General features: G+C 34.8%; 3 protein-coding genes across 3 annotated transcripts; all 3 read right to left on the reverse strand.

Moving 5' to 3' along the window:
* Positions 1 to 2,042: 2,042 nt before the first annotated feature.
* On the reverse strand, positions 2,043 to 4,107 carry LOC111917659 (cytochrome P450 82A4). Its single transcript, XM_052770098.1, has 2 exons — positions 3,123 to 4,107; positions 2,043 to 2,889 (listed from the first exon to the last, which is right to left on the reverse strand). The coding sequence occupies exons 1-2, from the start codon at positions 4,077 to 4,079 to the stop codon at positions 2,254 to 2,256; spliced, it is 1,593 nt and encodes a 530-aa protein (XP_052626058.1). The 5' UTR covers positions 4,080 to 4,107; the 3' UTR covers positions 2,043 to 2,253.
* Positions 4,108 to 9,422: 5,315 nt separating this feature from the next.
* On the reverse strand, positions 9,423 to 11,476 carry LOC111882446 (cytochrome P450 82A4-like). Its single transcript, XM_052770099.1, has 2 exons — positions 10,493 to 11,476; positions 9,423 to 10,259 (listed from the first exon to the last, which is right to left on the reverse strand). The coding sequence occupies exons 1-2, from the start codon at positions 11,447 to 11,449 to the stop codon at positions 9,624 to 9,626; spliced, it is 1,593 nt and encodes a 530-aa protein (XP_052626059.1). The 5' UTR covers positions 11,450 to 11,476; the 3' UTR covers positions 9,423 to 9,623.
* A 5,317-nt stretch (positions 11,477 to 16,793) lies between these two features.
* On the reverse strand, positions 16,794 to 18,846 carry LOC128133093 (cytochrome P450 82A4-like). The gene is made up of 2 exons (XM_052770100.1): positions 17,863 to 18,846; positions 16,794 to 17,629 (listed from the first exon to the last, which is right to left on the reverse strand). The coding sequence occupies exons 1-2, from the start codon at positions 18,817 to 18,819 to the stop codon at positions 16,994 to 16,996; spliced, it is 1,593 nt and encodes a 530-aa protein (XP_052626060.1). The 5' UTR covers positions 18,820 to 18,846; the 3' UTR covers positions 16,794 to 16,993.
* Positions 18,847 to 21,284: the final 2,438 nt, after the last annotated feature.

Below are 21,284 nucleotides of genomic sequence, written 5' to 3' on the forward strand. Positions count from 1 at the left end.
ACTGGTGCACTACAAGAAATTAGAGTATTACTGGCGACGGGCGTCGTCGCTAAAGGTCGAAAATGTCGCCGCTAAATGATCACTACTGTTGGTTCGTCGCTAATGCTCCACTGGTCGCCGCTATTGCCTTCTGTCGCCGTTAAAGGCGTGTCGATGCTAATACTATTTGTTGCCACTAAAGGTATCGTCGCTATTCGTATGTATTTGTATACATATAAATACACATACATACATAATACACATACAAAATACACATATACATACAAAAACACATACACATACAGAATTTACATACATATACATATAAATGAGCATACAAAAACACATACACATACAGAATTTACATACATATACATATAAATGAGCATACAAAAACACATATACATACATAAAATACACTCAAGATACTCATATACATAGAAATGCAAATACAAATACATATCCACATCTACAAACACAAAATACAAATACAAATACAGATCTAAAATATCAAAATTATCAAAATTTCGTCATGAACAGTGGTGGTGGCGGTATACTCCGGCGAGAAAGGTGGGGGTCTCAAAATTCCGACAACCAACACAAATTTATTAGGGAGAAGAGAAAAGGAAAAGAGAAAGGGGGAAAATGGAGAGGAAGAGAGGTGAAATATCGAAGATTTCGGTGAAATTCCGATGGGGTCGAAGGTGGTGAGTAGAAAGAAGAGAGAAGAAGGGAAAACACAGAAGTAGATCAGGGAAGAAAGTGAAGACGACGCAGATTTTATTGTCGAGGCTCTTTAGCAGCGACACCTTTAGCGGTGACACATCGGAGGAAAAACAATCCGGGGTTTTCTACATCGTTGGATCATCACTTAAATCGACTGTTGGGGTTGAAATGACGCGGATCGCCAGAACTAGCAATAGCGACGACGAGTAGCCTTTAGCGGCGACACACCGGAGGGAAAATAACGCGGAGTTTTCTACATCCTCCTAGTCGTTGGATCATCGCCTAAATCGACGGTTAGGGTTGAAATGAGGCGGATCGCCAACATAAGCTTTTAGCGGCGACATACACTTTTAGCGGCGACAAAAACGCGTTTGTTTGATGTCGCCGCTCAAAGTGTCCGTCGTGCTAAAGGTGTCGCTGCTATTGCTTGATGGTGATAACCATAGTGGATACGAAGTCTTTAAAATGTTCCATTATTCTCTAGAAACGATTATGAGGAAAACAGTTTCATCCTTTCCATGTTGGATGAACAACAAAACATTGGTATCTTTCTTTTGGATATCTCTATTTGTTGAGCTTCATTAGTTTCCGTGTGCGTATGTTGGATATAAGACCAAAATAACAAACTCCTTTTATTACTGTTATCACTCACGAAATGTATGAAGAAAGGAAGAAGAAAGGTTTTTTCTAATGTAATAAATTAAATGTGCAGCAATCTGAAAAGTAAAGAGCAAAAAAACTATTTTATTCATAGCACTAAAGGCTATATATAATCATCTTAGATACACACGTGACCCATGAAAGAAGCCATGCTAATTGTTCTACCAGAAGACTCGGTACAAGCTAAGGACTGGTACAACTCCATATACTTGGGTCAATCTAGAAGCTAAATTCTAAATAATAAACTACTAATTAAAACATAAGATGATATAAATTCATAAATACTCATTAAAACTAAAGTTCCAATCATGCATGCATATAACGGGTGAACCGATGACAACCGAACCGATTAATCCAGGCAACAGTGTAATCATTCTGTAAAAAATCCCATATCTCTTCTGACTTGGAAAGGATATTTTTTTCATGCTCAAAAACACATAGTCTGAAAATTGGGATCAGAAGCTAAGCCATGCTAATATATAGTAGTGTTGACTTGTACCATTTTAAAATTGATATAAAGCAACTATTATGCGTGCAACATAGCTAGCTCTGATAACACAATGTTCGTGTAATTAAACAGCAAAAATTTTCATGCTAATTATCGATGCTTAAAATGTAAATAAGGGATGGCTCTATATACAGAGCATATATATACAAGCAGAAGAAACTAGAAAGCATTGCATGAAATAATGAAAATCCAAAACAAAGTAGTATCCATTGCATGAAATAATGAAAATCCAAAACAAAGTAGCTAGTATGACTAATTAACAAGCTGTTGATAAGATAGTAAGAAGACTTTGTGATTTTTCGGGATTAATTGTCTTGGAATGGTTGTTCAATAAGACTAGAGTGTGGGCGCATGGTCGGTGATGATTCGAAGCAGACGTATCATGCAGCAACTGCAGGGTACATATCAAGGGATAAACGAGGCGCCAGAAGGACCTCAAGTGGGATGGCTTTGCTGATAGTCACTCCAGCGCTTTCACTCATATCAATGGGTTCTTTCGATGGGTTTTTAAGCACAAATTGTTGTATTAAAGTAGCTAAAGTTATATGCAAAGACCGAAGAGCAAAGGGAATAGCAGGGCATACTCTTCTACCACTACCGAAAGGAAGCAATTCATAATTGTTTCCCCTGACATCAACATGTTTATGACTTGTCAAGAATCTTTCTGGCTGAAATTCTTCAGGATGTGACCATTTATTAGGATCATGTTGAATTTTCCAAAGATTAGTCAATAAACGTGTGCCTTTAGGGATTTTGTAGCCACCAATAACGCAATCCTCCATGGACTCATGAGGAAGGTTTAGAGGTCCAGGTGGGTATAAACGCAGTGTTTCTTTAACGACTGCGTCAAGGTAAACAAGGTTCTTCAGGTCCGACTCCTCTACTGCTCTCTTCCTTCCAACATGCTCATCCAATTCATCTTGGGCAATTTTTAATACTCTTGGGTTGTTGAGCAACAAACATAAAGCCCATGTTAACGTTGCAGACGATGTGTCCAATCCCGCAGCTAAAACAGTCTGCAAGTTTGAAGTTAAAACAAATTTCTTATATTAGCTAGATTTCAAGCAACATGCATGCATGCTGATAATTAATTTTGTTTGTTTGCACAGCTTATCTTTATATTTGCCACTGAAAACTGTTGCAAATACGTACTATAATGAATGTGGAAGAAACTATATATAATTAAACGATTAATTAACAAACTCTAGCTAGTAATAGTATGAGATATAGAAAGATTAATAAGGTTTACCAAACATGTAGCCTTGATTATGGTATCATGGTCAAAACCACGGAATTCCTCTGGGGAGGCACCTTCAAGAACGGAAATCAGAACATCCATGAAGACTTGGCTTCTTTCATGTTGCTGCGCATGCTTTTCCTCCGCCCTCACTCTCTTGTGATCCTCTAGCCATCCTGTTACAATTCCGTACATCTCTTCTCCTGTCATCTTCATTTTTTTCTCGTATCCTCCCAGGTCCAAAGGCTTGAGATATGGAATAAAATCAGACACCACAAATGTGCCCAATAACACAAAGAATTTCCTTATCACTTTTTGAAATCGAACCCCTTCTTTGTCATCAGGTGAAAACCTTTTTCCTGAAACAACCCTGACCACAACATTTAATATCAAGTTCTGAAACCATTGTTTCATATCCACCTTTACCATGTCGGAACTTCCACTCTCTTTATTCTTTACCCAAGCATTATATATATCTCCCATGGATGCTTTAACCTCTGAAGCACGAAGAGGTCCAAGCATCTCCACGCGTCGCTGAGAGAGAACCTCGAGTGTCAAGATCTTGCGCACTTGTCGCCAGTAGTCACCATAAGGAGCTAGAGCCAAGATGGCATAGTTATAGCCCATGTGTTCTACTGCCATTGACTTGGGTCGACTTGCAAACACCTTATCATTTGTGGTAAAGCACTCTTTCGCCATCTCAGCGTTACTCACCACCAAAACATTGTGAACACCAAGCTTGATGGTGAAAATGGGGCCATATTTATCTGCCATGCCACCTAAGACCCTGTGAGGTAGTTCAGCTCCACCTAGAAGGCGCAGGTGTCCGATTACCGGCCATCGGCCCTTTGCTTGAGGTGGTTCTCTGTTCTTCACTCTCTTTCCTTCTAAGCTTTGCAGCAGGAATTTTAGTAGCAAAGAAAAAACAATCGCTGCTATAGAGGCTGAAAATGGGAGAAACAGCTCCATGCTTTCTACGTCCAGAATGAATTATGAATATGATGATACACAGGGATCATAATATATAGAGATTGAACTCCCCGGCTGCTAACGTTTTTTATATATATTCAAATGGTATGGTTCTAATAATGTAAAAGTCAACAAATTTGGCTGAAAAGTTTGCTCGATACAAGTGTGTTATTAAACTTAATGATCATTTAGCATAAATATATATTTAAGAGGGAATATAATTTAAGAATGACATATATTTTATGTTCTTGTGTCAAAAAAATCATAGAATCTTTCAGTTGTTGAATTAGATGTATTTTGAGCAAATTAAATTTCATCTATTTGTCACCTAAAGGCTTTAATATCAAAATATTTCATTTCAATTCCTTTGAATTCCTTTTTATTCCAGCTTGATATTAATTTATTCTCTAAATAATAATGTATAAAATGATATATCAATGATTTGCACTAAATCATATTTTTTGAGAAGTGCAGTTTTATAAAAGAAAAGGGCATTGGCTTCTAGCCGTGCAAAGTATAATGTAAGAAATTGAAAAAAAAAAAAAATCATAGGAAAAACCTTAATACACAGTAAAATCCAAATGCCTCAAATAAAGTATACTAGCAAAGAATCAAAGGCCGACAGACTCTGAGAATCAAAGCGGGTGAAAGATTCAATCAAAACGTGACAAGTAAACATCACCAACTCATAGTCAAAGGTGTTTTCTGATCTTCACCACCGTATTGACCAAATACCTATTAGTTGAACATTCAAATATTAGGGTTATAGAAATTGACTCAAATAACCTCTAAATATGGGTGGTATTTGTCAAAATTAAGATAATATGAGACATATATCTTCTGATATACTAACATATTGTGTTATAACTTTCAATTTCCCTTTCGAGTATATAAAAGCACTGCAAAAAAAATTAGGAAAAATGGTATTTGAGTTCACAAGGAAAGTTATGTTTTAATCTATGATTGGTATGATTCAAGCACATAAGCACTTATGAGAGAATTACAACAACTAATGTACATGTGATATATACACACACACACACACAAAAGATTCTCCAAATGCATCATTATTTCCATTGTGGTTAGGTTTATTCAGTTTCTTAATTGCATCTCATTTCTCATGTGACTATAATATTTTAAACAACCATGCGCATTCGGTTGTGGTTCTCTAAGTGTGGCTTAAGTAGAGATGGTGGGGGCAATAAGGTCTTTTAGTCAATTAGGATATGTTGGTGTTGTTTATCTTTAAGTGGGAGTTTAGATTCAGTCGGTCATCATCTTGGATCTATTTCTGTTAAAGTTAAAGCTCAAGGAGAGAACTAGCCTCTTGAAAGCTAGGATTCCAATTTGTAATCATTTATTTTTTAGTTCAATCAGTTTCTATATATATAAGTGTACAGCAGAAGTACACTTTGCTTCTTTACTTTAAAAGTAGATAGTTTTGTAATTGTTGTTATTATTTATATCCCTTTTAATTTTATAATTGAACTTGATTTGTGTGGAATGCAGTGGTGATGGTGATGAGATAGATAAAGAGGAGATCAATGGACTGAGATTCTCTCTTGGGAGCCTACAACCTTTTTTTTAACATAGTTTCTTGGTGGGTATGATAAGACCTGTTATTCAAGAAACATGGAAAACAATCAGTGAATCAACCTCGATTTGTCGAGGTAATGCAACGCTCATTTGATAATTCTTCAATTTACAAATGTTTTTCCTTACTGTATAAAGTTTAAAGATGCTAAAAAATATAAAGGTGATTTACTATTTCATATAATTTGCTTTCTCATGTCAATCATTAAGTTGGATTTGGAGTTGTGAAGAAAAAGTAAAAATAATTAGTGATAATTGCAAACTTCTACCTATTTATTTAAGGTATGCGCAAAGCTTAAATGAGCTCATATCAGCTTATTTGGATCTGGGGTATTTGCTAAAGCATCATTACCGAAAAGACTAAGGTAGTGTTTAGTATAATGGATCAGAGAAGGAAGCAATGGAATAAACTACTGCCGAACGAAGGTGATTCACTCCATTTGTTAATTTCCATTCCTTTTTTTCTTCATTTATCATGTAATGGAATAGAAAAATTGCATTGTAACCCAATTTTGTTTGTGGAATTTTAACGTCACAAAATTATCTTTTTATCACTTAATTGGGTTTTAATGAGCCTCTGTTGTCTTTTAATTTTTTTACATGTGAAAATAAAAATTCTTAAATTAAAATTAAAATGGTGTAAAGAATAAGACTTAGAATTATGCATTGTACATACATTTTTCATATATATGTTTTTATATGTTATCATTTTATTTTCCTACAAAACATATTCTTCCTCGTGATGTTTTTGGGTAGTAAATGATCAGAAATTTAGAGGTTGAATTACTCTCTATCAAAGTTGGTATTTACTTATTTAGTTGACCTTTTTGAAGTACAAATATAAATGTCTAATAATTTTTCAGATGTCATTAAGATAAATGCTTAAAATATTGTCAAAAATACATTCGGTACTTCAAGCAATCATTATGCTTTTGGACCTAACACACAGTTTATTTTGGCAAAATTAGGAATATGGTCTCATGAAAAGTCTCATCTTGGTCAATTCTGCATCCAAACTTGCAAGATATCCATATTTAGTCAATTGGCATGTCATTTGCTTCCGCATAAACTTGAACAACCTTTAAATTACAGAAATTTAAACAACCTTTAAATTACTTATTGCTACTTTTGATTTATTATGTATGTTAATAGCCACTTTCTTTCTTTTTGAATCTAGGAGGGTATAATCGGTAAGTTGACCATTAACTGTACTCAAATTTTATATTGTATGGTGCAACTTTGAGATTTTATCAAATATCTAAATATACAAAAAGTAAATTGGATATTCATAATAGTGTATGTATTTATTTTAAAAGACAATTATAAGTAAATTGGATATTTATAACATTGTATATATTAATTTAAAAACAAAATTATAAAATTACTGACAAAGCTTTAATCTTCTTAAATTAATAAATTAATAAATCCTTGTAAATTAATAGTGTTAATCTTTCACAAACATAATTTCTATGGGTTTAAACTAACAATTTTATAGTTATGGATAAAACCTTTAAGCTTCTAAAAAATATTTGTTTGCAAATGTATTATTAATTATAACATCTATTAACTTCTAAAATGATTTTACGTTGGTTTCGTGTAGTACACATTTATAACCTAGTTTATATAATATTTATAGCTGAGAATGAGAAAAACGGGGAGGCCTTGGCCCCCCTAGGCCTCTAGAAGCTTCCGTCACTGACTGGTGCACTACAAGAAATTAGAGTATTACTGGCGACGGGCGTCGTCGCTAAAGGTCGAAAATGTCGCCGCTAAATGATCACTACTGTTGGTTCGTCGCTAATGCTCCACTGGTCGCCGCTATTGCCTTCTGTCGCCGTTAAAGGCGTGTCGATGCTAATACTATTTGTTGCCACTAAAGGTATCGTCGCTATTCGTATGTATTTGTATACATATAAATACACATACATACATAATACACATACAAAATACACATATACATACAAAAACACATACACATACAGAATTTACATACATATACATATAAATGAGCATACAAAAACACATACACATACAGAATTTACATACATATACATATAAATGAGCATACAAAAACACATATACATACATAAAATACACTCAAGATACTCATATACATAGAAATGCAAATACAAATACATATCCACATCTACAAACACAAAATACAAATACAAATACAGATCTAAAATATCAAAATTATCAAAATTTCGTCATGAACAGTGGTGGTGGCGGTATACTCCGGCGAGAAAGGTGGGGGTCTCAAAATTCCGACAACCAACACAAATTTATTAGGGAGAAGAGAAAAGGAAAAGAGAAAGGGGGAAAATGGAGAGGAAGAGAGGTGAAATATCGAAGATTTCGGTGAAATTCCGATGGGGTCGAAGGTGGTGAGTAGAAAGAAGAGAGAAGAAGGGAAAACACAGAAGTAGATCAGGGAAGAAAGTGAAGACGACGCAGATTTTATTGTCGAGGCTCTTTAGCAGCGACACCTTTAGCGGTGACACATCGGAGGAAAAACAATCCGGGGTTTTCTACATCGTTGGATCATCACTTAAATCGACTGTTGGGGTTGAAATGACGCGGATCGCCAGAACTAGCAATAGCGACGACGAGTAGCCTTTAGCGGCGACACACCGGAGGGAAAATAACGCGGAGTTTTCTACATCCTCCTAGTCGTTGGATCATCGCCTAAATCGACGGTTAGGGTTGAAATGAGGCGGATCGCCAACATAAGCTTTTAGCGGCGACATACACTTTTAGCGGCGACAAAAACGCGTTTGTTTGATGTCGCCGCTCAAAGTGTCCGTCGTGCTAAAGGTGTCGCTGCTATTGCTTGATGGTGATAACCATAGTGGATACGAAGTCTTTAAAATGTTCCATTATTCTCTAGAAACGATTATGAGGAAAACAGTTTCATCCTTTCCATGTTGGATGAACAACAAAACATTGGTATCTTTCTTTTGGATATCTCTATTTGTTGAGCTTCATTAGTTTCCGTGTGCGTATGTTGGATATAAGACCAAAATAACAAACTCCTTTTATTACTGTTATCACTCACGAAATGTATGAAGAAAGGAAGAAGAAAGGTTTTTTCTAATGTAATAAATTAAATGTGCAGCAATCTGAAAAGTAAAGAGCAAAAAAACTATTTTATTCATAGCACTAAAGGCTATATATAATCATCTTAGATACACACGTGACCCATGAAAGAAGCCATGCTAATTGTTCTACCAGAAGACTCGGTACAAGCTAAGGACTGGTACAACTCCATATACTTGGGTCAATCTAGAAGCTAAATTCTAAATAATAAACTACTAATTAAAACATAAGATGATATAAATTCATAAATACTCATTAAAACTAAAGTTCCAATCATGCATGCATACAACGGGTGAACCGATGACAACCGAACCGATTAATCCAGGCAACAGTGTAATCATTCTGTAAAAAATCCCATATCTCTTCTGACTTGGAAAGGATATTTTTTTCATGCTCAAAAACACATAGTCTGAAAATTGGGATCAGAAGCTAAGCCATGCTAATATATAGTAGTGTTGACTTGTACCATTTTAAAATTGATATAAAGCAACTATTATGCGTGCAACATAGCTAGCTCTGATAACACAATGTTCGTGTAATTAAACAGCAAAAATTTTCATGCTAATTATCGATGCTTAAAATGTAAATAAGGGATGGCTCTATATACAGAGCATATATATACAAGCAGAAGAAACTAGAAAGCATTGCATGAAATAATGAAAATCCAAAACAAAGTAGTATCCATTGCATGAAATAATGAAAATCCAAAACAAAGTAGCTAGTATGACTAATTAACAAGCTGTTGATAAGATAGTAAGAAGACTTTGTGATTTTTCGGGATTAATTGTCTTGGAATGGTTGTTCAATAAGACTAGAGTGTGGGCGCATGGTCGGTGATGATTCGAAGCAGACGTATCATGCAGCAACTGCAGGGTACATATCAAGGGATAAACGAGGCGCCAGAAGGACCTCAAGTGGGATGGCTTTGCTGATAGTCACTCCAGCGCTTTCACTCATATCAATGGGTTCTTTCGATGGGTTTTTAAGCACAAATTGTTGTATTAAAGTAGCTAAAGTTATATGCAAAGACCGAAGAGCAAAGGGAATAGCAGGGCATACTCTTCTACCACTACCGAAAGGAAGCAATTCATAATTGTTTCCCCTGACATCAACATGTTTATGACTTGTCAAGAATCTTTCTGGCTGAAATTCTTCAGGATGTGACCATTTATTAGGATCATGTTGAATTTTCCAAAGATTAGTCAATAAACGTGTGCCTTTAGGGATTTTGTAGCCACCAATAACGCAATCCTCCATGGACTCATGAGGAAGGTTTAGAGGTCCAGGCGGGTATAAACGCAGTGTTTCTTTAACGATTGCGTCAAGGTAAACAAGGTTCTTCAGGTCCGACTCCTCTACTGCTCTCTTCCTTCCAACATGCTCATCCAATTCATCTTGGGCAATTTTTAATACTCTTGGGTTGTTGAGCAACAAACATAAAGCCCATGTTAACGTTGCAGACGATGTGTCCAATCCCGCAGCTAAAACAGTCTGCAAGTTTGAAGTTAAAACAAATTTCTTATATTAGCTAGATTTCAAGCAACATGCATGCATGCTGATAATTAATTTTGTTTGTTTGCACAGCTTATCTTTATATTTGCCACTGAAAACTGTTGCAAATACGTACTATAATGAATGTGGAAGAAACTATATATAATTAAACGATTAATTAACAAACTCTAGCTAGTAATAGTATGAGATATAGAAAGATTAATAAGGTTTACCAAACATGTAGCCTTGATTATGGTATCATGGTCAAAACCACGGAATTCCTCTGGGGAGGCACCTTCAAGAACGGAAATCAGAACATCCATGAAGACTTGGCTTCTTTCATGTTGCTGCGCATGCTTTTCCTCCGCCCTCACTCTCTTGTGATCCTCTAGCCATCCTGTTACAATTCCGTACATCTCTTCTCCTGTCATCTTCATTTTTTTCTCGTATCCTCCCAGGTCCAAAGGCTTGAGATATGGAATAAAATCAGACACCACAAATGTGCCCAATAACACAAAGAATTTCCTTATCACTTTTTGAAATCGAACCCCTTCTTTGTCATCAGGTGAAAACCTTTTTCCTGAAACAACCCTGACCACAACATTTAATATCAAGTTCTGAAACCATTGTTTCATATCCACCTTTACCATGTCGGAACTTCCACTCTCTTTATTCTTTACCCAAGCATTATATATATCTCCCATGGATGCTTTAACCTCTGAAGCACGAAGAGGTCCAAGCATCTCCACGCGTCGCTGAGAGAGAACCTCGAGTGTCAAGATCTTGCGCACTTGTCGCCAGTAGTCACCATAAGGAGCTAGAGCCAAGATGGCATAGTTATAGCCCATGTGTTCTACTGCCATTGACTTGGGTCGACTTGCAAACACCTTATCATTTGTGGTAAAGCACTCTTTCGCCATCTCAGCGTTACTCACCACCAAAACATTGTGAACACCAAGCTTGATGGTGAAAATGGGGCCATATTTATCTGCCATGCCACCTAAGACCCTGTGAGGTAGTTCAGCTCCACCTAGAAGGCGCAGGTGTCCGATTACCGGCCATCGGCCCTTTGCTTGAGGTGGTTCTCTGTTCTTCACTCTCTTTCCTTCTAAGCTTTGCAGCAGGAATTTTAGTAGCAAAGAAAAAACAATCGCTGCTATAGAGGCTGAAAATGGGAGAAACAGCTCCATGCTTTCTACGTCCAGAATGAATTATGAATATGATGATACACAGGGATCATAATATATAGAGATTGAACTCCCCGGCTGCTAACGTTTTTTATATATATTCAAATGGTATGGTTCTAATAATGTAAAAGTCAACAAATTTGGCTGAAAAGTTTGCTCGATACAAGTGTGTTATTAAACTTAATGATCATTTAGCATAAATATATATTTAAGAGGGAATATAATTTAAGAATGACATATATTTTATGTTCTTGTGTCAAAAAAATCATAGAATCTTTCAGTTGTTGAATTAGATGTATTTTGAGCAAATTAAATTTCATCTATTTGTCACCTAAAGGCTTTAATATCAAAATATTTCATTTCAATTCCTTTGAATTCCTTTTTATTCCAGCTTGATATTAATTTATTCTCTAAATAATAATGTATAAAATGATATATCAATGATTTGCACTAAATCATATTTTTTGAGAAGTGCAGTTTTATAAAAGAAAAGGGCATTGGCTTCTAGCCGTGCAAAGTATAATGTAAGAAATTGAAAAAAAAAAAAAATCATAGGAAAAACCTTAATACACAGTAAAATCCAAATGCCTCAAATAAAGTATACTAGCAAAGAATCAAAGGCTGACAGACTCTGAGAATCAAAGCGGGTGAAAGATTCAATCAAAACGTGACAAGTAAACATCACCAACTCATAGTCAAAGGTGTTTTCTGATCTTCACCACCGTATTGACCAAATACCTATTAGTTGAACATTCAAATATTAGGGTTATAGAAATTGACTCAAATAACCTCTAAATATGGGTGGTATTTGTCAAAATTAAGATAATATGAGACATATATCTTCTGATATACTAACATATTGTGTTATAACTTTCAATTTCCCTTTCGAGTATATAAAAGCACTGCAAAAAAAATTAGGAAAAATGGTATTTGAGTTCACAAGGAAAGTTATGTTTTAATCTATGATTGGTATGATTCAAGCACATAAGCACTTATGAGAGAATTACAACAACTAATGTACATGTGATATATACACACACACACACACAAAAGATTCTCCAAATGCATCATTATTTCCATTGTGGTTAGGTTTATTCAGTTTCTTAATTGCATCTCATTTCTCATGTGACTATAATATTTTAAACAACCATGCGCATTCGGTTGTGGTTCTCTAAGTGTGGCTTAAGTAGAGATGGTGGGGGCAATAAGGTCTTTTAGTCAATTAGGATATGTTGGTGTTGTTTATCTTTAAGTGGGAGTTTAGATTCAGTCGGTCATCATCTTGGATCTATTTCTGTTAAAGTTAAAGCTCAAGGAGAGAACTAGCCTCTTGAAAGCTAGGATTCCAATTTGTAATCATTTATTTTTTAGTTCAATCAGTTTCTATATATATAAGTGTACAGCAGAAGTACACTTTGCTTCTTTACTTTAAAAGTAGATAGTTTTGTAATTGTTGTTATTATTTATATCCCTTTTAATTTTATAATTGAACTTGATTTGTGTGGAATGCAGTGGTGATGGTGATGAGATAGATAAAGAGGAGATCAATGGACTGAGATTCTCTCTTGGGAGCCTACAACCTTTTTTTTAACATAGTTTCTTGGTGGGTATGATAAGACCTGTTATTCAAGAAACATGGAAAACAATCAGTGAATCAACCTCGATTTGTCGAGGTAATGCAACGCTCATTTGATAATTCTTCAATTTACAAATGTTTTTCCTTACTGTATAAAGTTTAAAGATGCTAAAAAATATAAAGGTGATTTACTATTTCATATAATTTGCTTTCTCATGTCAATCATTAAGTTGGATTTGGAGTTGTGAAGAAAAAGTAAAAATAATTAGTGATAATTGCAAACTTCTACCTATTTATTTAAGGTATGCGCAAAGCTTAAATGAGCTCATATCAGCTTATTTGGATCTGGGGTATTTGCTAAAGCATCATTACCGAAAAGACTAAGGTAGTGTTTAGTATAATGGATCAGAGAAGGAAGCAATGGAATAAACTACTGCCGAACGAAGGTGATTCACTCCATTTGTTAATTTCCATTCCTTTTTTTCTTCATTTATCATGTAATGGAATAGAAAAATTGCATTGTAACCCAATTTTGTTTGTGGAATTTTAACGTCACAAAATTATCTTTTTATCACTTAATTGGGTTTTAATGAGCCTCTGTTGTCTTTTAATTTTTTTACATGTGAAAATAAAAATTCTTAAATTAAAATTAAAATGGTGTAAAGAATAAGACTTAGAATTATGCATTGTACATACATTTTTCATATATATGTTTTTATATGTTATCATTTTATTTTCCTACAAAACATATTCTTCCTCGTGATGTTTTTGGGTAGTAAATGATCAGAAATTTAGAGGTTGAATTACTCTCTATCAAAGTTGGTATTTACTTATTTAGTTGACCTTTTTGAAGTACAAATATAAATGTCTAATAATTTTTCAGATGTCATTAAGATAAATGCTTAAAATATTGTCAAAAATACATTCGGTACTTCAAGCAATCATTATGCTTTTGGACCTAACACACAGTTTATTTTGGCAAAATTAGGAATATGGTCTCATGAAAAGTCTCATCTTGGTCAATTCTGCATCCAAACTTGCAAGATATCCATATTTAGTCAATTGGCATGTCATTTGCTTCCGCATAAACTTGAACAACCTTTAAATTACAGAAATTTAAACAACCTTTAAATTACTTATTGCTACTTTTGATTTATTATGTATGTTAATAGCCACTTTCTTTCTTTTTGAATCTAGGAGGGTATAATCGGTAAGTTGACCATTAACTGTACTCAAATTTTATATTGTATGGTGCAACTTTGAGATTTTATCAAATATCTAAATATACAAAAAGTAAATTGGATATTCATAATAGTGTATGTATTTATTTTAAAAGACAATTATAAGTAAATTGGATATTTATAACATTGTATATATTAATTTAAAAACAAAATTATAAAATTACTGACAAAGCTTTAATCTTCTTAAATTAATAAATTAATAAATCCTTGTAAATTAATAGTGTTAATCTTTCACAAACATAATTTCTATGGGTTTAAACTAACAATTTTATAGTTATGGATAAAACCTTTAAGCTTCTAAAAAATATTTGTTTGCAAATGTATTATTAATTATAACATCTATTAACTTCTAAAATGATTTTACGTTGGTTTCGTGTAGTACACATTTATAACCTAGTTTATATAATATTTATAGCTGAGAATGAGAAAAACGGGGAGGCCTTGGCCCCCCTAGGCCTCTAGAAGCTTCCGTCACTGACTGGTGCACTACAAGAAATTAGAGTATTACTGGCGACGGGCGTCGTCGCTAAAGGTCGAAAATGTCGCCGCTAAATGATCACTACTGTTGGTTCGTCGCTAATGCTCCACTGGTCGCCGCTATTGCCTTCTGTCGCCGTTAAAGGCGTGTCGATGCTAATACTATTTGTTGCCACTAAAGGTATCGTCGCTATTCGTATGTATTTGTATACATATAAATACACATACATACATAATACACATACAAAATACACATATACATACAAAAACACATACACATACAGAATTTACATACATATACATATAAATGAGCATACAAAAACACATACACATACAGAATTTACATACATATACATATAAATGAGCATACAAAAACACATATACATACATAAAATACACTCAAGATACTCATATACATAGAAATGCAAATACAAATACATATCCACATCTACAAACACAAAATACAAATACAAATACAGATCTAAAATATCAAAATTATCAAAATTTCGTCATGAACAGTGGTGGTGGCGGTATACTCCGGCGAGAAAGGTGGGGGTCTCAAAATTCCGACAACCAACACAAATTTATTAGGGAGAAGAGAAAAGGAAAAGAGAAAGGGGGGAAATGGAGAGGAAGAGAGGTGAAATATCGAAGATTTCGGTGAAATTCCGATGGGGTCGAAGGTGGTGAGTAGAAAGAAGAGAGAAGAAGGGAAAACACAGAAGTAGATCAGGGAAGAAAGTGAAGACGACGCAGATTTTATTGTCGAGGCTCTTTAGCAGCGACACCTTTAGCGGTGACACATCGGAGGAAAAACAATCCGGGGTTTTCTACATCGTTGGATCATCACTTAAATCGACTGTTGGGGTTGAAATGACGCGGATCGCCAGAACTAGCAATAGCGACGACGAGTAGCCTTTAGCGGCGACACACCGGAGGGAAAATAACGCGGAGTTTTCTACATCCTCCTAGTCGTTGGATCATCGCCTAAATCGACGGTTAGGGTTGAAATGAGGCGGATCGCCAACATAAGCTTTTAGCGGCGACATACACTTTTAGCGGCGACAAAAACGCGTTTGTTTGATGTCGCCGCTCAAAGTGTCCGTCGTGCTAAAGGTGTCGCTGCTATTGCTTGATGGTGATAACCATAGTGGATACGAAGTCTTTAAAATGTTCCATTATTCTCTAGAAACGATTATGAGGAAAACAGTTTCATCCTTTCCATGTTGGATGAACAACAAAACATTGGTATCCTTCTTTTGGATATCTCTATTTGTTGAGCTTCATTAGTTTCCGTGTGCGTATGTTGGATATAAGACCAAAATAACAAACTCCTTTTATTACTGTTATCACTCACGAAATGTATGAAGAAAGGAAGAAGAAAGGTTTTTTCTAATGTAATAAATTAAATGTGCAGCAATCTGAAAAGTAAAGAGCAAAAAAACTATTTTATTCATAGCACTAAAGGCTATATATAATCATCTTAGATACACACGTGACCCATGAAAGAAGCCATGCTAATTGTTCTACCAGAAGACTCGGTACAAGCTAAGGACTGGTACAACTCCATATACTTGGGTCAATCTAGAAGCTAAATTCTAAATAATAAACTACTAATTAAAACATAAGATGATATAAATTCATAAATACTCATTAAAACTAAAGTTCCAATCATGCATGCATATAACGGGTGAACCGATGACAACCGAACCGATTAATCCAGGCAACAGTGTAATCATTCTGTAAAAAATCCCATATCTCTTCTGACTTGGAAAGGATATTTTTTTCATGCTCAAAAACACATAGTCTGAAAATTGGGATCAGAAGCTAAGCCATGCTAATATATAGTAGTGTTGACTTGTACCATTTTAAAATTGATATAAAGCAACTATTATGCGTGCAACATAGCTAGCTCTGATAACACAATGTTCGTGTAATTAAACAGCAAAAATTTTCATGCTAATTATCGATGCTTAAAATGTAAATAAGGGATGGCTCTATATACAGAGCATATATATACAAGCAGAAGAAACTAGAAAGCATTGCATGAAATAATGAAAATCCAAAACAAAGTAGTATCCATTGCATGAAATAATGAAAATCCAAAACAAAGTAGCTAGTATGACTAATTAACAAGCTGTTGATAAGATAGTAAGAAGACTTTGTGATTTTTCGGGATTAATTGTCTTGGAATGGTTGTTCAATAAGACTAGAGTGTGGGCGCATGGTCGGTGATGATTCGAAGCAGACGTATCATGCAGCAACTGCAGGGTACATATCAAGGGATAAACGAGGCGCCAGAAGGACCTCAAGTGGGATGGCTTTGCTGATAGTCACTCCAGCGCTTTCACTCATATCAATGGGTTCTTTCGATGGGTTTTTAAGCACAAATTGTTGTATTAAAGTAGCTAAAGTTATATGCAAAGACCGAAGAGCAAAGGGAATAGCAGGGCATACTCTTCTACCACTACCGAAAGGAAGCAATTCATAATTGTTTCCCCTGACATCAACATGTTTATGACTTGTCAAGAATCTTTCTGGCTGAAATTCTTCAGGATGTGACCATTTATTAGGATCATGTTGAATTTTCCAAAGATTAGTCAATAAACGTGTGCCTTTAGGGATTTTGTAGCCACCAATAACGCAATCCTCCATGGACTCATGAGGAAGGTTTAGAGGTCCAGGCGGGTATAAACGCAGTGTTTCTTTAACGATTGCGTCAAGGTAAACAAGGTTCTTCAGGTCCGACTCCTCTACTGCTCTCTTCCTTCCAACATGCTCATCCAATTCATCTTGGGCAATTTTTAATACTCTTGGGTTGTTGAGCAACAAACATAAAGCCCATGTTAACGTTGCAGACGATGTGTCCAATCCCGCAGCTAAAACAGTCTGCAAGTTTGAAGTTAAAACAAATTTCTTATATTAGCTAGATTTCAAGCAACATGCATGCATGCTGATAATTAATTTTGTTTGTTTGCACAGCTTATCTTTATATTTGCCACTGAAAACTGTTGCAAATACGTACTATAATGAATGTGGAAGAAACTATATATAATTAAACGATTAATTAACAAACTCTAGCTAGTAATAGTATGAGATATAGAAAGATTAATAAGGTTTACCAAACATGTAGCCTTGATTATGGTATCATGGTCAAAACCACGGAATTCCTCTGGGGAGGCACCTTCAAGAACGGAAATCAGAACATCCATGAAGACTTGGCTTCTTTCATGTTGCTGCGCATGCTTTTCCTCCGCCCTCACTCTCTTGTGATCCTCTAGCCATCCTGTTACAATTCCGTACATCTCTTCTCCTGTCATCTTCATTTTTTTCTCGTATCCTCCCAGGTCCAAAGGCTTGAGATATGGAATAAAATCAGACACCACAAATGTGCCCAATAACACAAAGAATTTCCTTATCACTTTTTGAAATCGAACCCCTTCTTTGTCATCAGGTGAAAACCTTTTTCCTGAAACAACCCTGACCACAACATTTAATATCAAGTTCTGAAACCATTGTTTCATATCCACCTTTACCATGTCGGAACTTCCACTCTCTTTATTCTTTACCCAAGCATTATATATATCTCCCATGGATGCTTTAACCTCTGAAGCACGAAGAGGTCCAAGCATCTCCACGCGTCGCTGAGAGAGAACCTCGAGTGTCAAGATCTTGCGCACTTGTCGCCAGTAGTCACCATAAGGAGCTAGAGCCAAGATGGCATAGTTATAGCCCATGTGTTCTACTGCCATTGACTTGGGTCGACTTGCAAACACCTTATCATTTGTGGTAAAGCACTCTTTCGCCATCTCAGCGTTACTCACCACCAAAACATTGTGAACACCAAGCTTGATGGTGAAAATGGGGCCATATTTATCTGCCATGCCACCTAAGACCCTGTGAGGTAGTTCAGCTCCACCTAGAAGGCGCAGGTGTCCGATTACCGGCCATCGGCCCTTTGCTTGAGGTGGTTCTCTGTTCTTCACTCTCTTTCCTTCTAAGCTTTGCAGCAGGAATTTTAGTAGCAAAGAAAAAACAATCGCTGCTATAGAGGCTGAAAATGGGAGAAACAGCTCCATGCTTTCTACGTCCAGAATGAATTATGAATATGATGATACACAGGGATCATAATATATAGAGATTGAACTCCCCGGCTGCTAACGTTTTTTATATATATTCAAATGGTATGGTTCTAATAATGTAAAAGTCAACAAATTTGGCTGAAAAGTTTGCTCGATACAAGTGTGTTATTAAACTTAATGATCATTTAGCATAAATATATATTTAAGAGGGAATATAATTTAAGAATGACATATATTTTATGTTCTTGTGTCAAAAAAATCATAGAATCTTTCAGTTGTTGAATTAGATGTATTTTGAGCAAATTAAATTTCATCTATTTGTCACCTAAAGGCTTTAATATCAAAATATTTCATTTCAATTCCTTTGAATTCCTTTTTATTCCAGCTTGATATTAATTTATTCTCTAAATAATAATGTATAAAATGATATATCAATGATTTGCACTAAATCATATTTTTTGAGAAGTGCAGTTTTATAAAAGAAAAGGGCATTGGCTTCTAGCCGTGCAAAGTATAATGTAAGAAATTGAAAAAAAAAAAAAAATCATAGGAAAAACCTTAATACACAGTAAAATCCAAATGCCTCAAATAAAGTATACTAGCAAAGAATCAAAGGCTGACAGACTCTGAGAATCAAAGCGGGTGAAAGATTCAATCAAAACGTGACAAGTAAACATCACCAACTCATAGTCAAAGGTGTTTTCTGATCTTCACCACCGTATTGACCAAATACCTATTAGTTGAACATTCAAATATTAGGGTTATAGAAATTGACTCAAATAACCTCTAAATATGGGTGGTATTTGTCAAAATTAAGATAATATGAGACATATATCTTCTGATATACTAACATATTGTGTTATAACTTTCAATTTCCCTTTCGAGTATATAAAAGCACTGCAAAAAAAATTAGGAAAAATGGTATTTGAGTTCACAAGGAAAGTTATGTTTTAATCTATGATTGGTATGATTCAAGCACATAAGCACTTATGAGAGAATTACAACAACTAATGTACATGTGATATACACACACACACACACACAAAAGATTCTCCAAATGCATCATTATTTCCATTGTGGTTAGGTTTATTCAGTTTCTTAATTGCATCTCATTTCTCATGTGACTATAATATTTTAAACAACCATGCGCATTCGGTTGTGGTTCTCTAAGTGTGGCTTAAGTAGAGATGGTGGGGGCAATAAGGTCTTTTAGTCAATTAGGATATGTTGGTGTTGTTTATCTTTAAGTGGGAGTTTAGATTCAGTCGGTCATCATCTTGGATCTATTTCTGTTAAAGTTAAAGCTCAAGGAGAGAACTAGCCTCTTGAAAGCTAGGATTCCAATTTGTAATCATTTATTTTTTAGTTCAATCAGTTTCTATATATATAAGTGTACAGCAGAAGTACACTTTGCTTCTTTACTTTAAAAGTAGATAGTTTTGTAATTGTTGTTATTATTTATATCCCTTTTAATTTTATAATTGAACTTGATTTGTGTGGAATGCAGTGGTGATGGTGATGAGATAGATAAAGAGGAGATCAATGGACTGAGATTCTCTCTTGGGAGCCTACAACCTTTTTTTTAACATAGTTTCTTGGTGGGTATGATAAGACCTGTTATTCAAGAAACATGGAAAACAATCAGTGAATCAACCTCGATTTGTCGAGGTAATGCAACGCTCATTTGATAATTCTTCAATTTACAAATGTTTTTCCTTACTGTATAAAGTTTAAAGATGCTAAAAAATATAAAGGTGATTTACTATTTCATATAATTTGCTTTCTCATGTCAATCATTAAGTTGGATTTGGAGTTGTGAAGAAAAAGTAAAAATAATTAGTGATAATTGCAAACTTCTACCTATTTATTTAAGGTATGCGCAAAGCTTAAATGAGCTCATATCAGCTTATTTGGATCTGGGGTATTTGCTAAAGCATCATTACCGAAAAGACTAAGGTAGTGTTTAGTATAATGGATCAGAGAAGGAAGCAATGGAATAAACTACTGCCGAACGAAGGTGATTCACTCCATTTGTTAATTTCCATTCCTTTTTTTCTTCATTTATCATGTAATGGAATAGAAAAATTGCATTGTAACCCAATTTTGTTTGTGGAATTTTAACGTCACAAAATTATCTTTTTATCACTTAATTGGGTTTTAATGAGCCTCTGTTGTCTTTTAATTTTTTTACATGTGAAAATAAAAATTCTTAAATTAAAATTAAAATGGTGTAAAGAATAAGACTTAGAATTATGCATTGTACATACATTTTTCATATATATGTTTTTATATGTTATCATTTTATTTTCCTACAAAACATATTCTTCCTCGTGATGTTTTTGGGTAGTAAATGATCAGAAATTTAGAGGTTGAATTACTCTCTATCAAAGTTGGTATTTACTTATTTAGTTGACCTTTTTGAAGTACAAATATAAATGTCTAATAATTTTTCAGATGTCATT

This window comes from Lactuca sativa, chromosome 3, assembly GCF_002870075.4.
Source record: "Lactuca sativa cultivar Salinas chromosome 3, Lsat_Salinas_v11, whole genome shotgun sequence".
Classification (NCBI taxonomy): domain Eukaryota; kingdom Viridiplantae; phylum Streptophyta; class Magnoliopsida; order Asterales; family Asteraceae; genus Lactuca; species Lactuca sativa.

Coding starts and splice junctions, on each gene's coding strand:
- LOC111917659 (XM_052770098.1), bottom strand. CDS start 4,079: ATGGAGCTGTTTCTCCCATTTTCAGCCTCTATAGCAGCGATTGTTTTT. Junction 2,890..3,122: donor TAATCAAGGCTACATGTTTG/GTAAACCTTATT, acceptor TCAAACTTGCAG/ACTGTTTTAGCTGCGGGATT.
- LOC111882446 (XM_052770099.1), bottom strand. CDS start 11,449: ATGGAGCTGTTTCTCCCATTTTCAGCCTCTATAGCAGCGATTGTTTTT. Junction 10,260..10,492: donor TAATCAAGGCTACATGTTTG/GTAAACCTTATT, acceptor TCAAACTTGCAG/ACTGTTTTAGCTGCGGGATT.
- LOC128133093 (XM_052770100.1), bottom strand. CDS start 18,819: ATGGAGCTGTTTCTCCCATTTTCAGCCTCTATAGCAGCGATTGTTTTT. Junction 17,630..17,862: donor TAATCAAGGCTACATGTTTG/GTAAACCTTATT, acceptor TCAAACTTGCAG/ACTGTTTTAGCTGCGGGATT.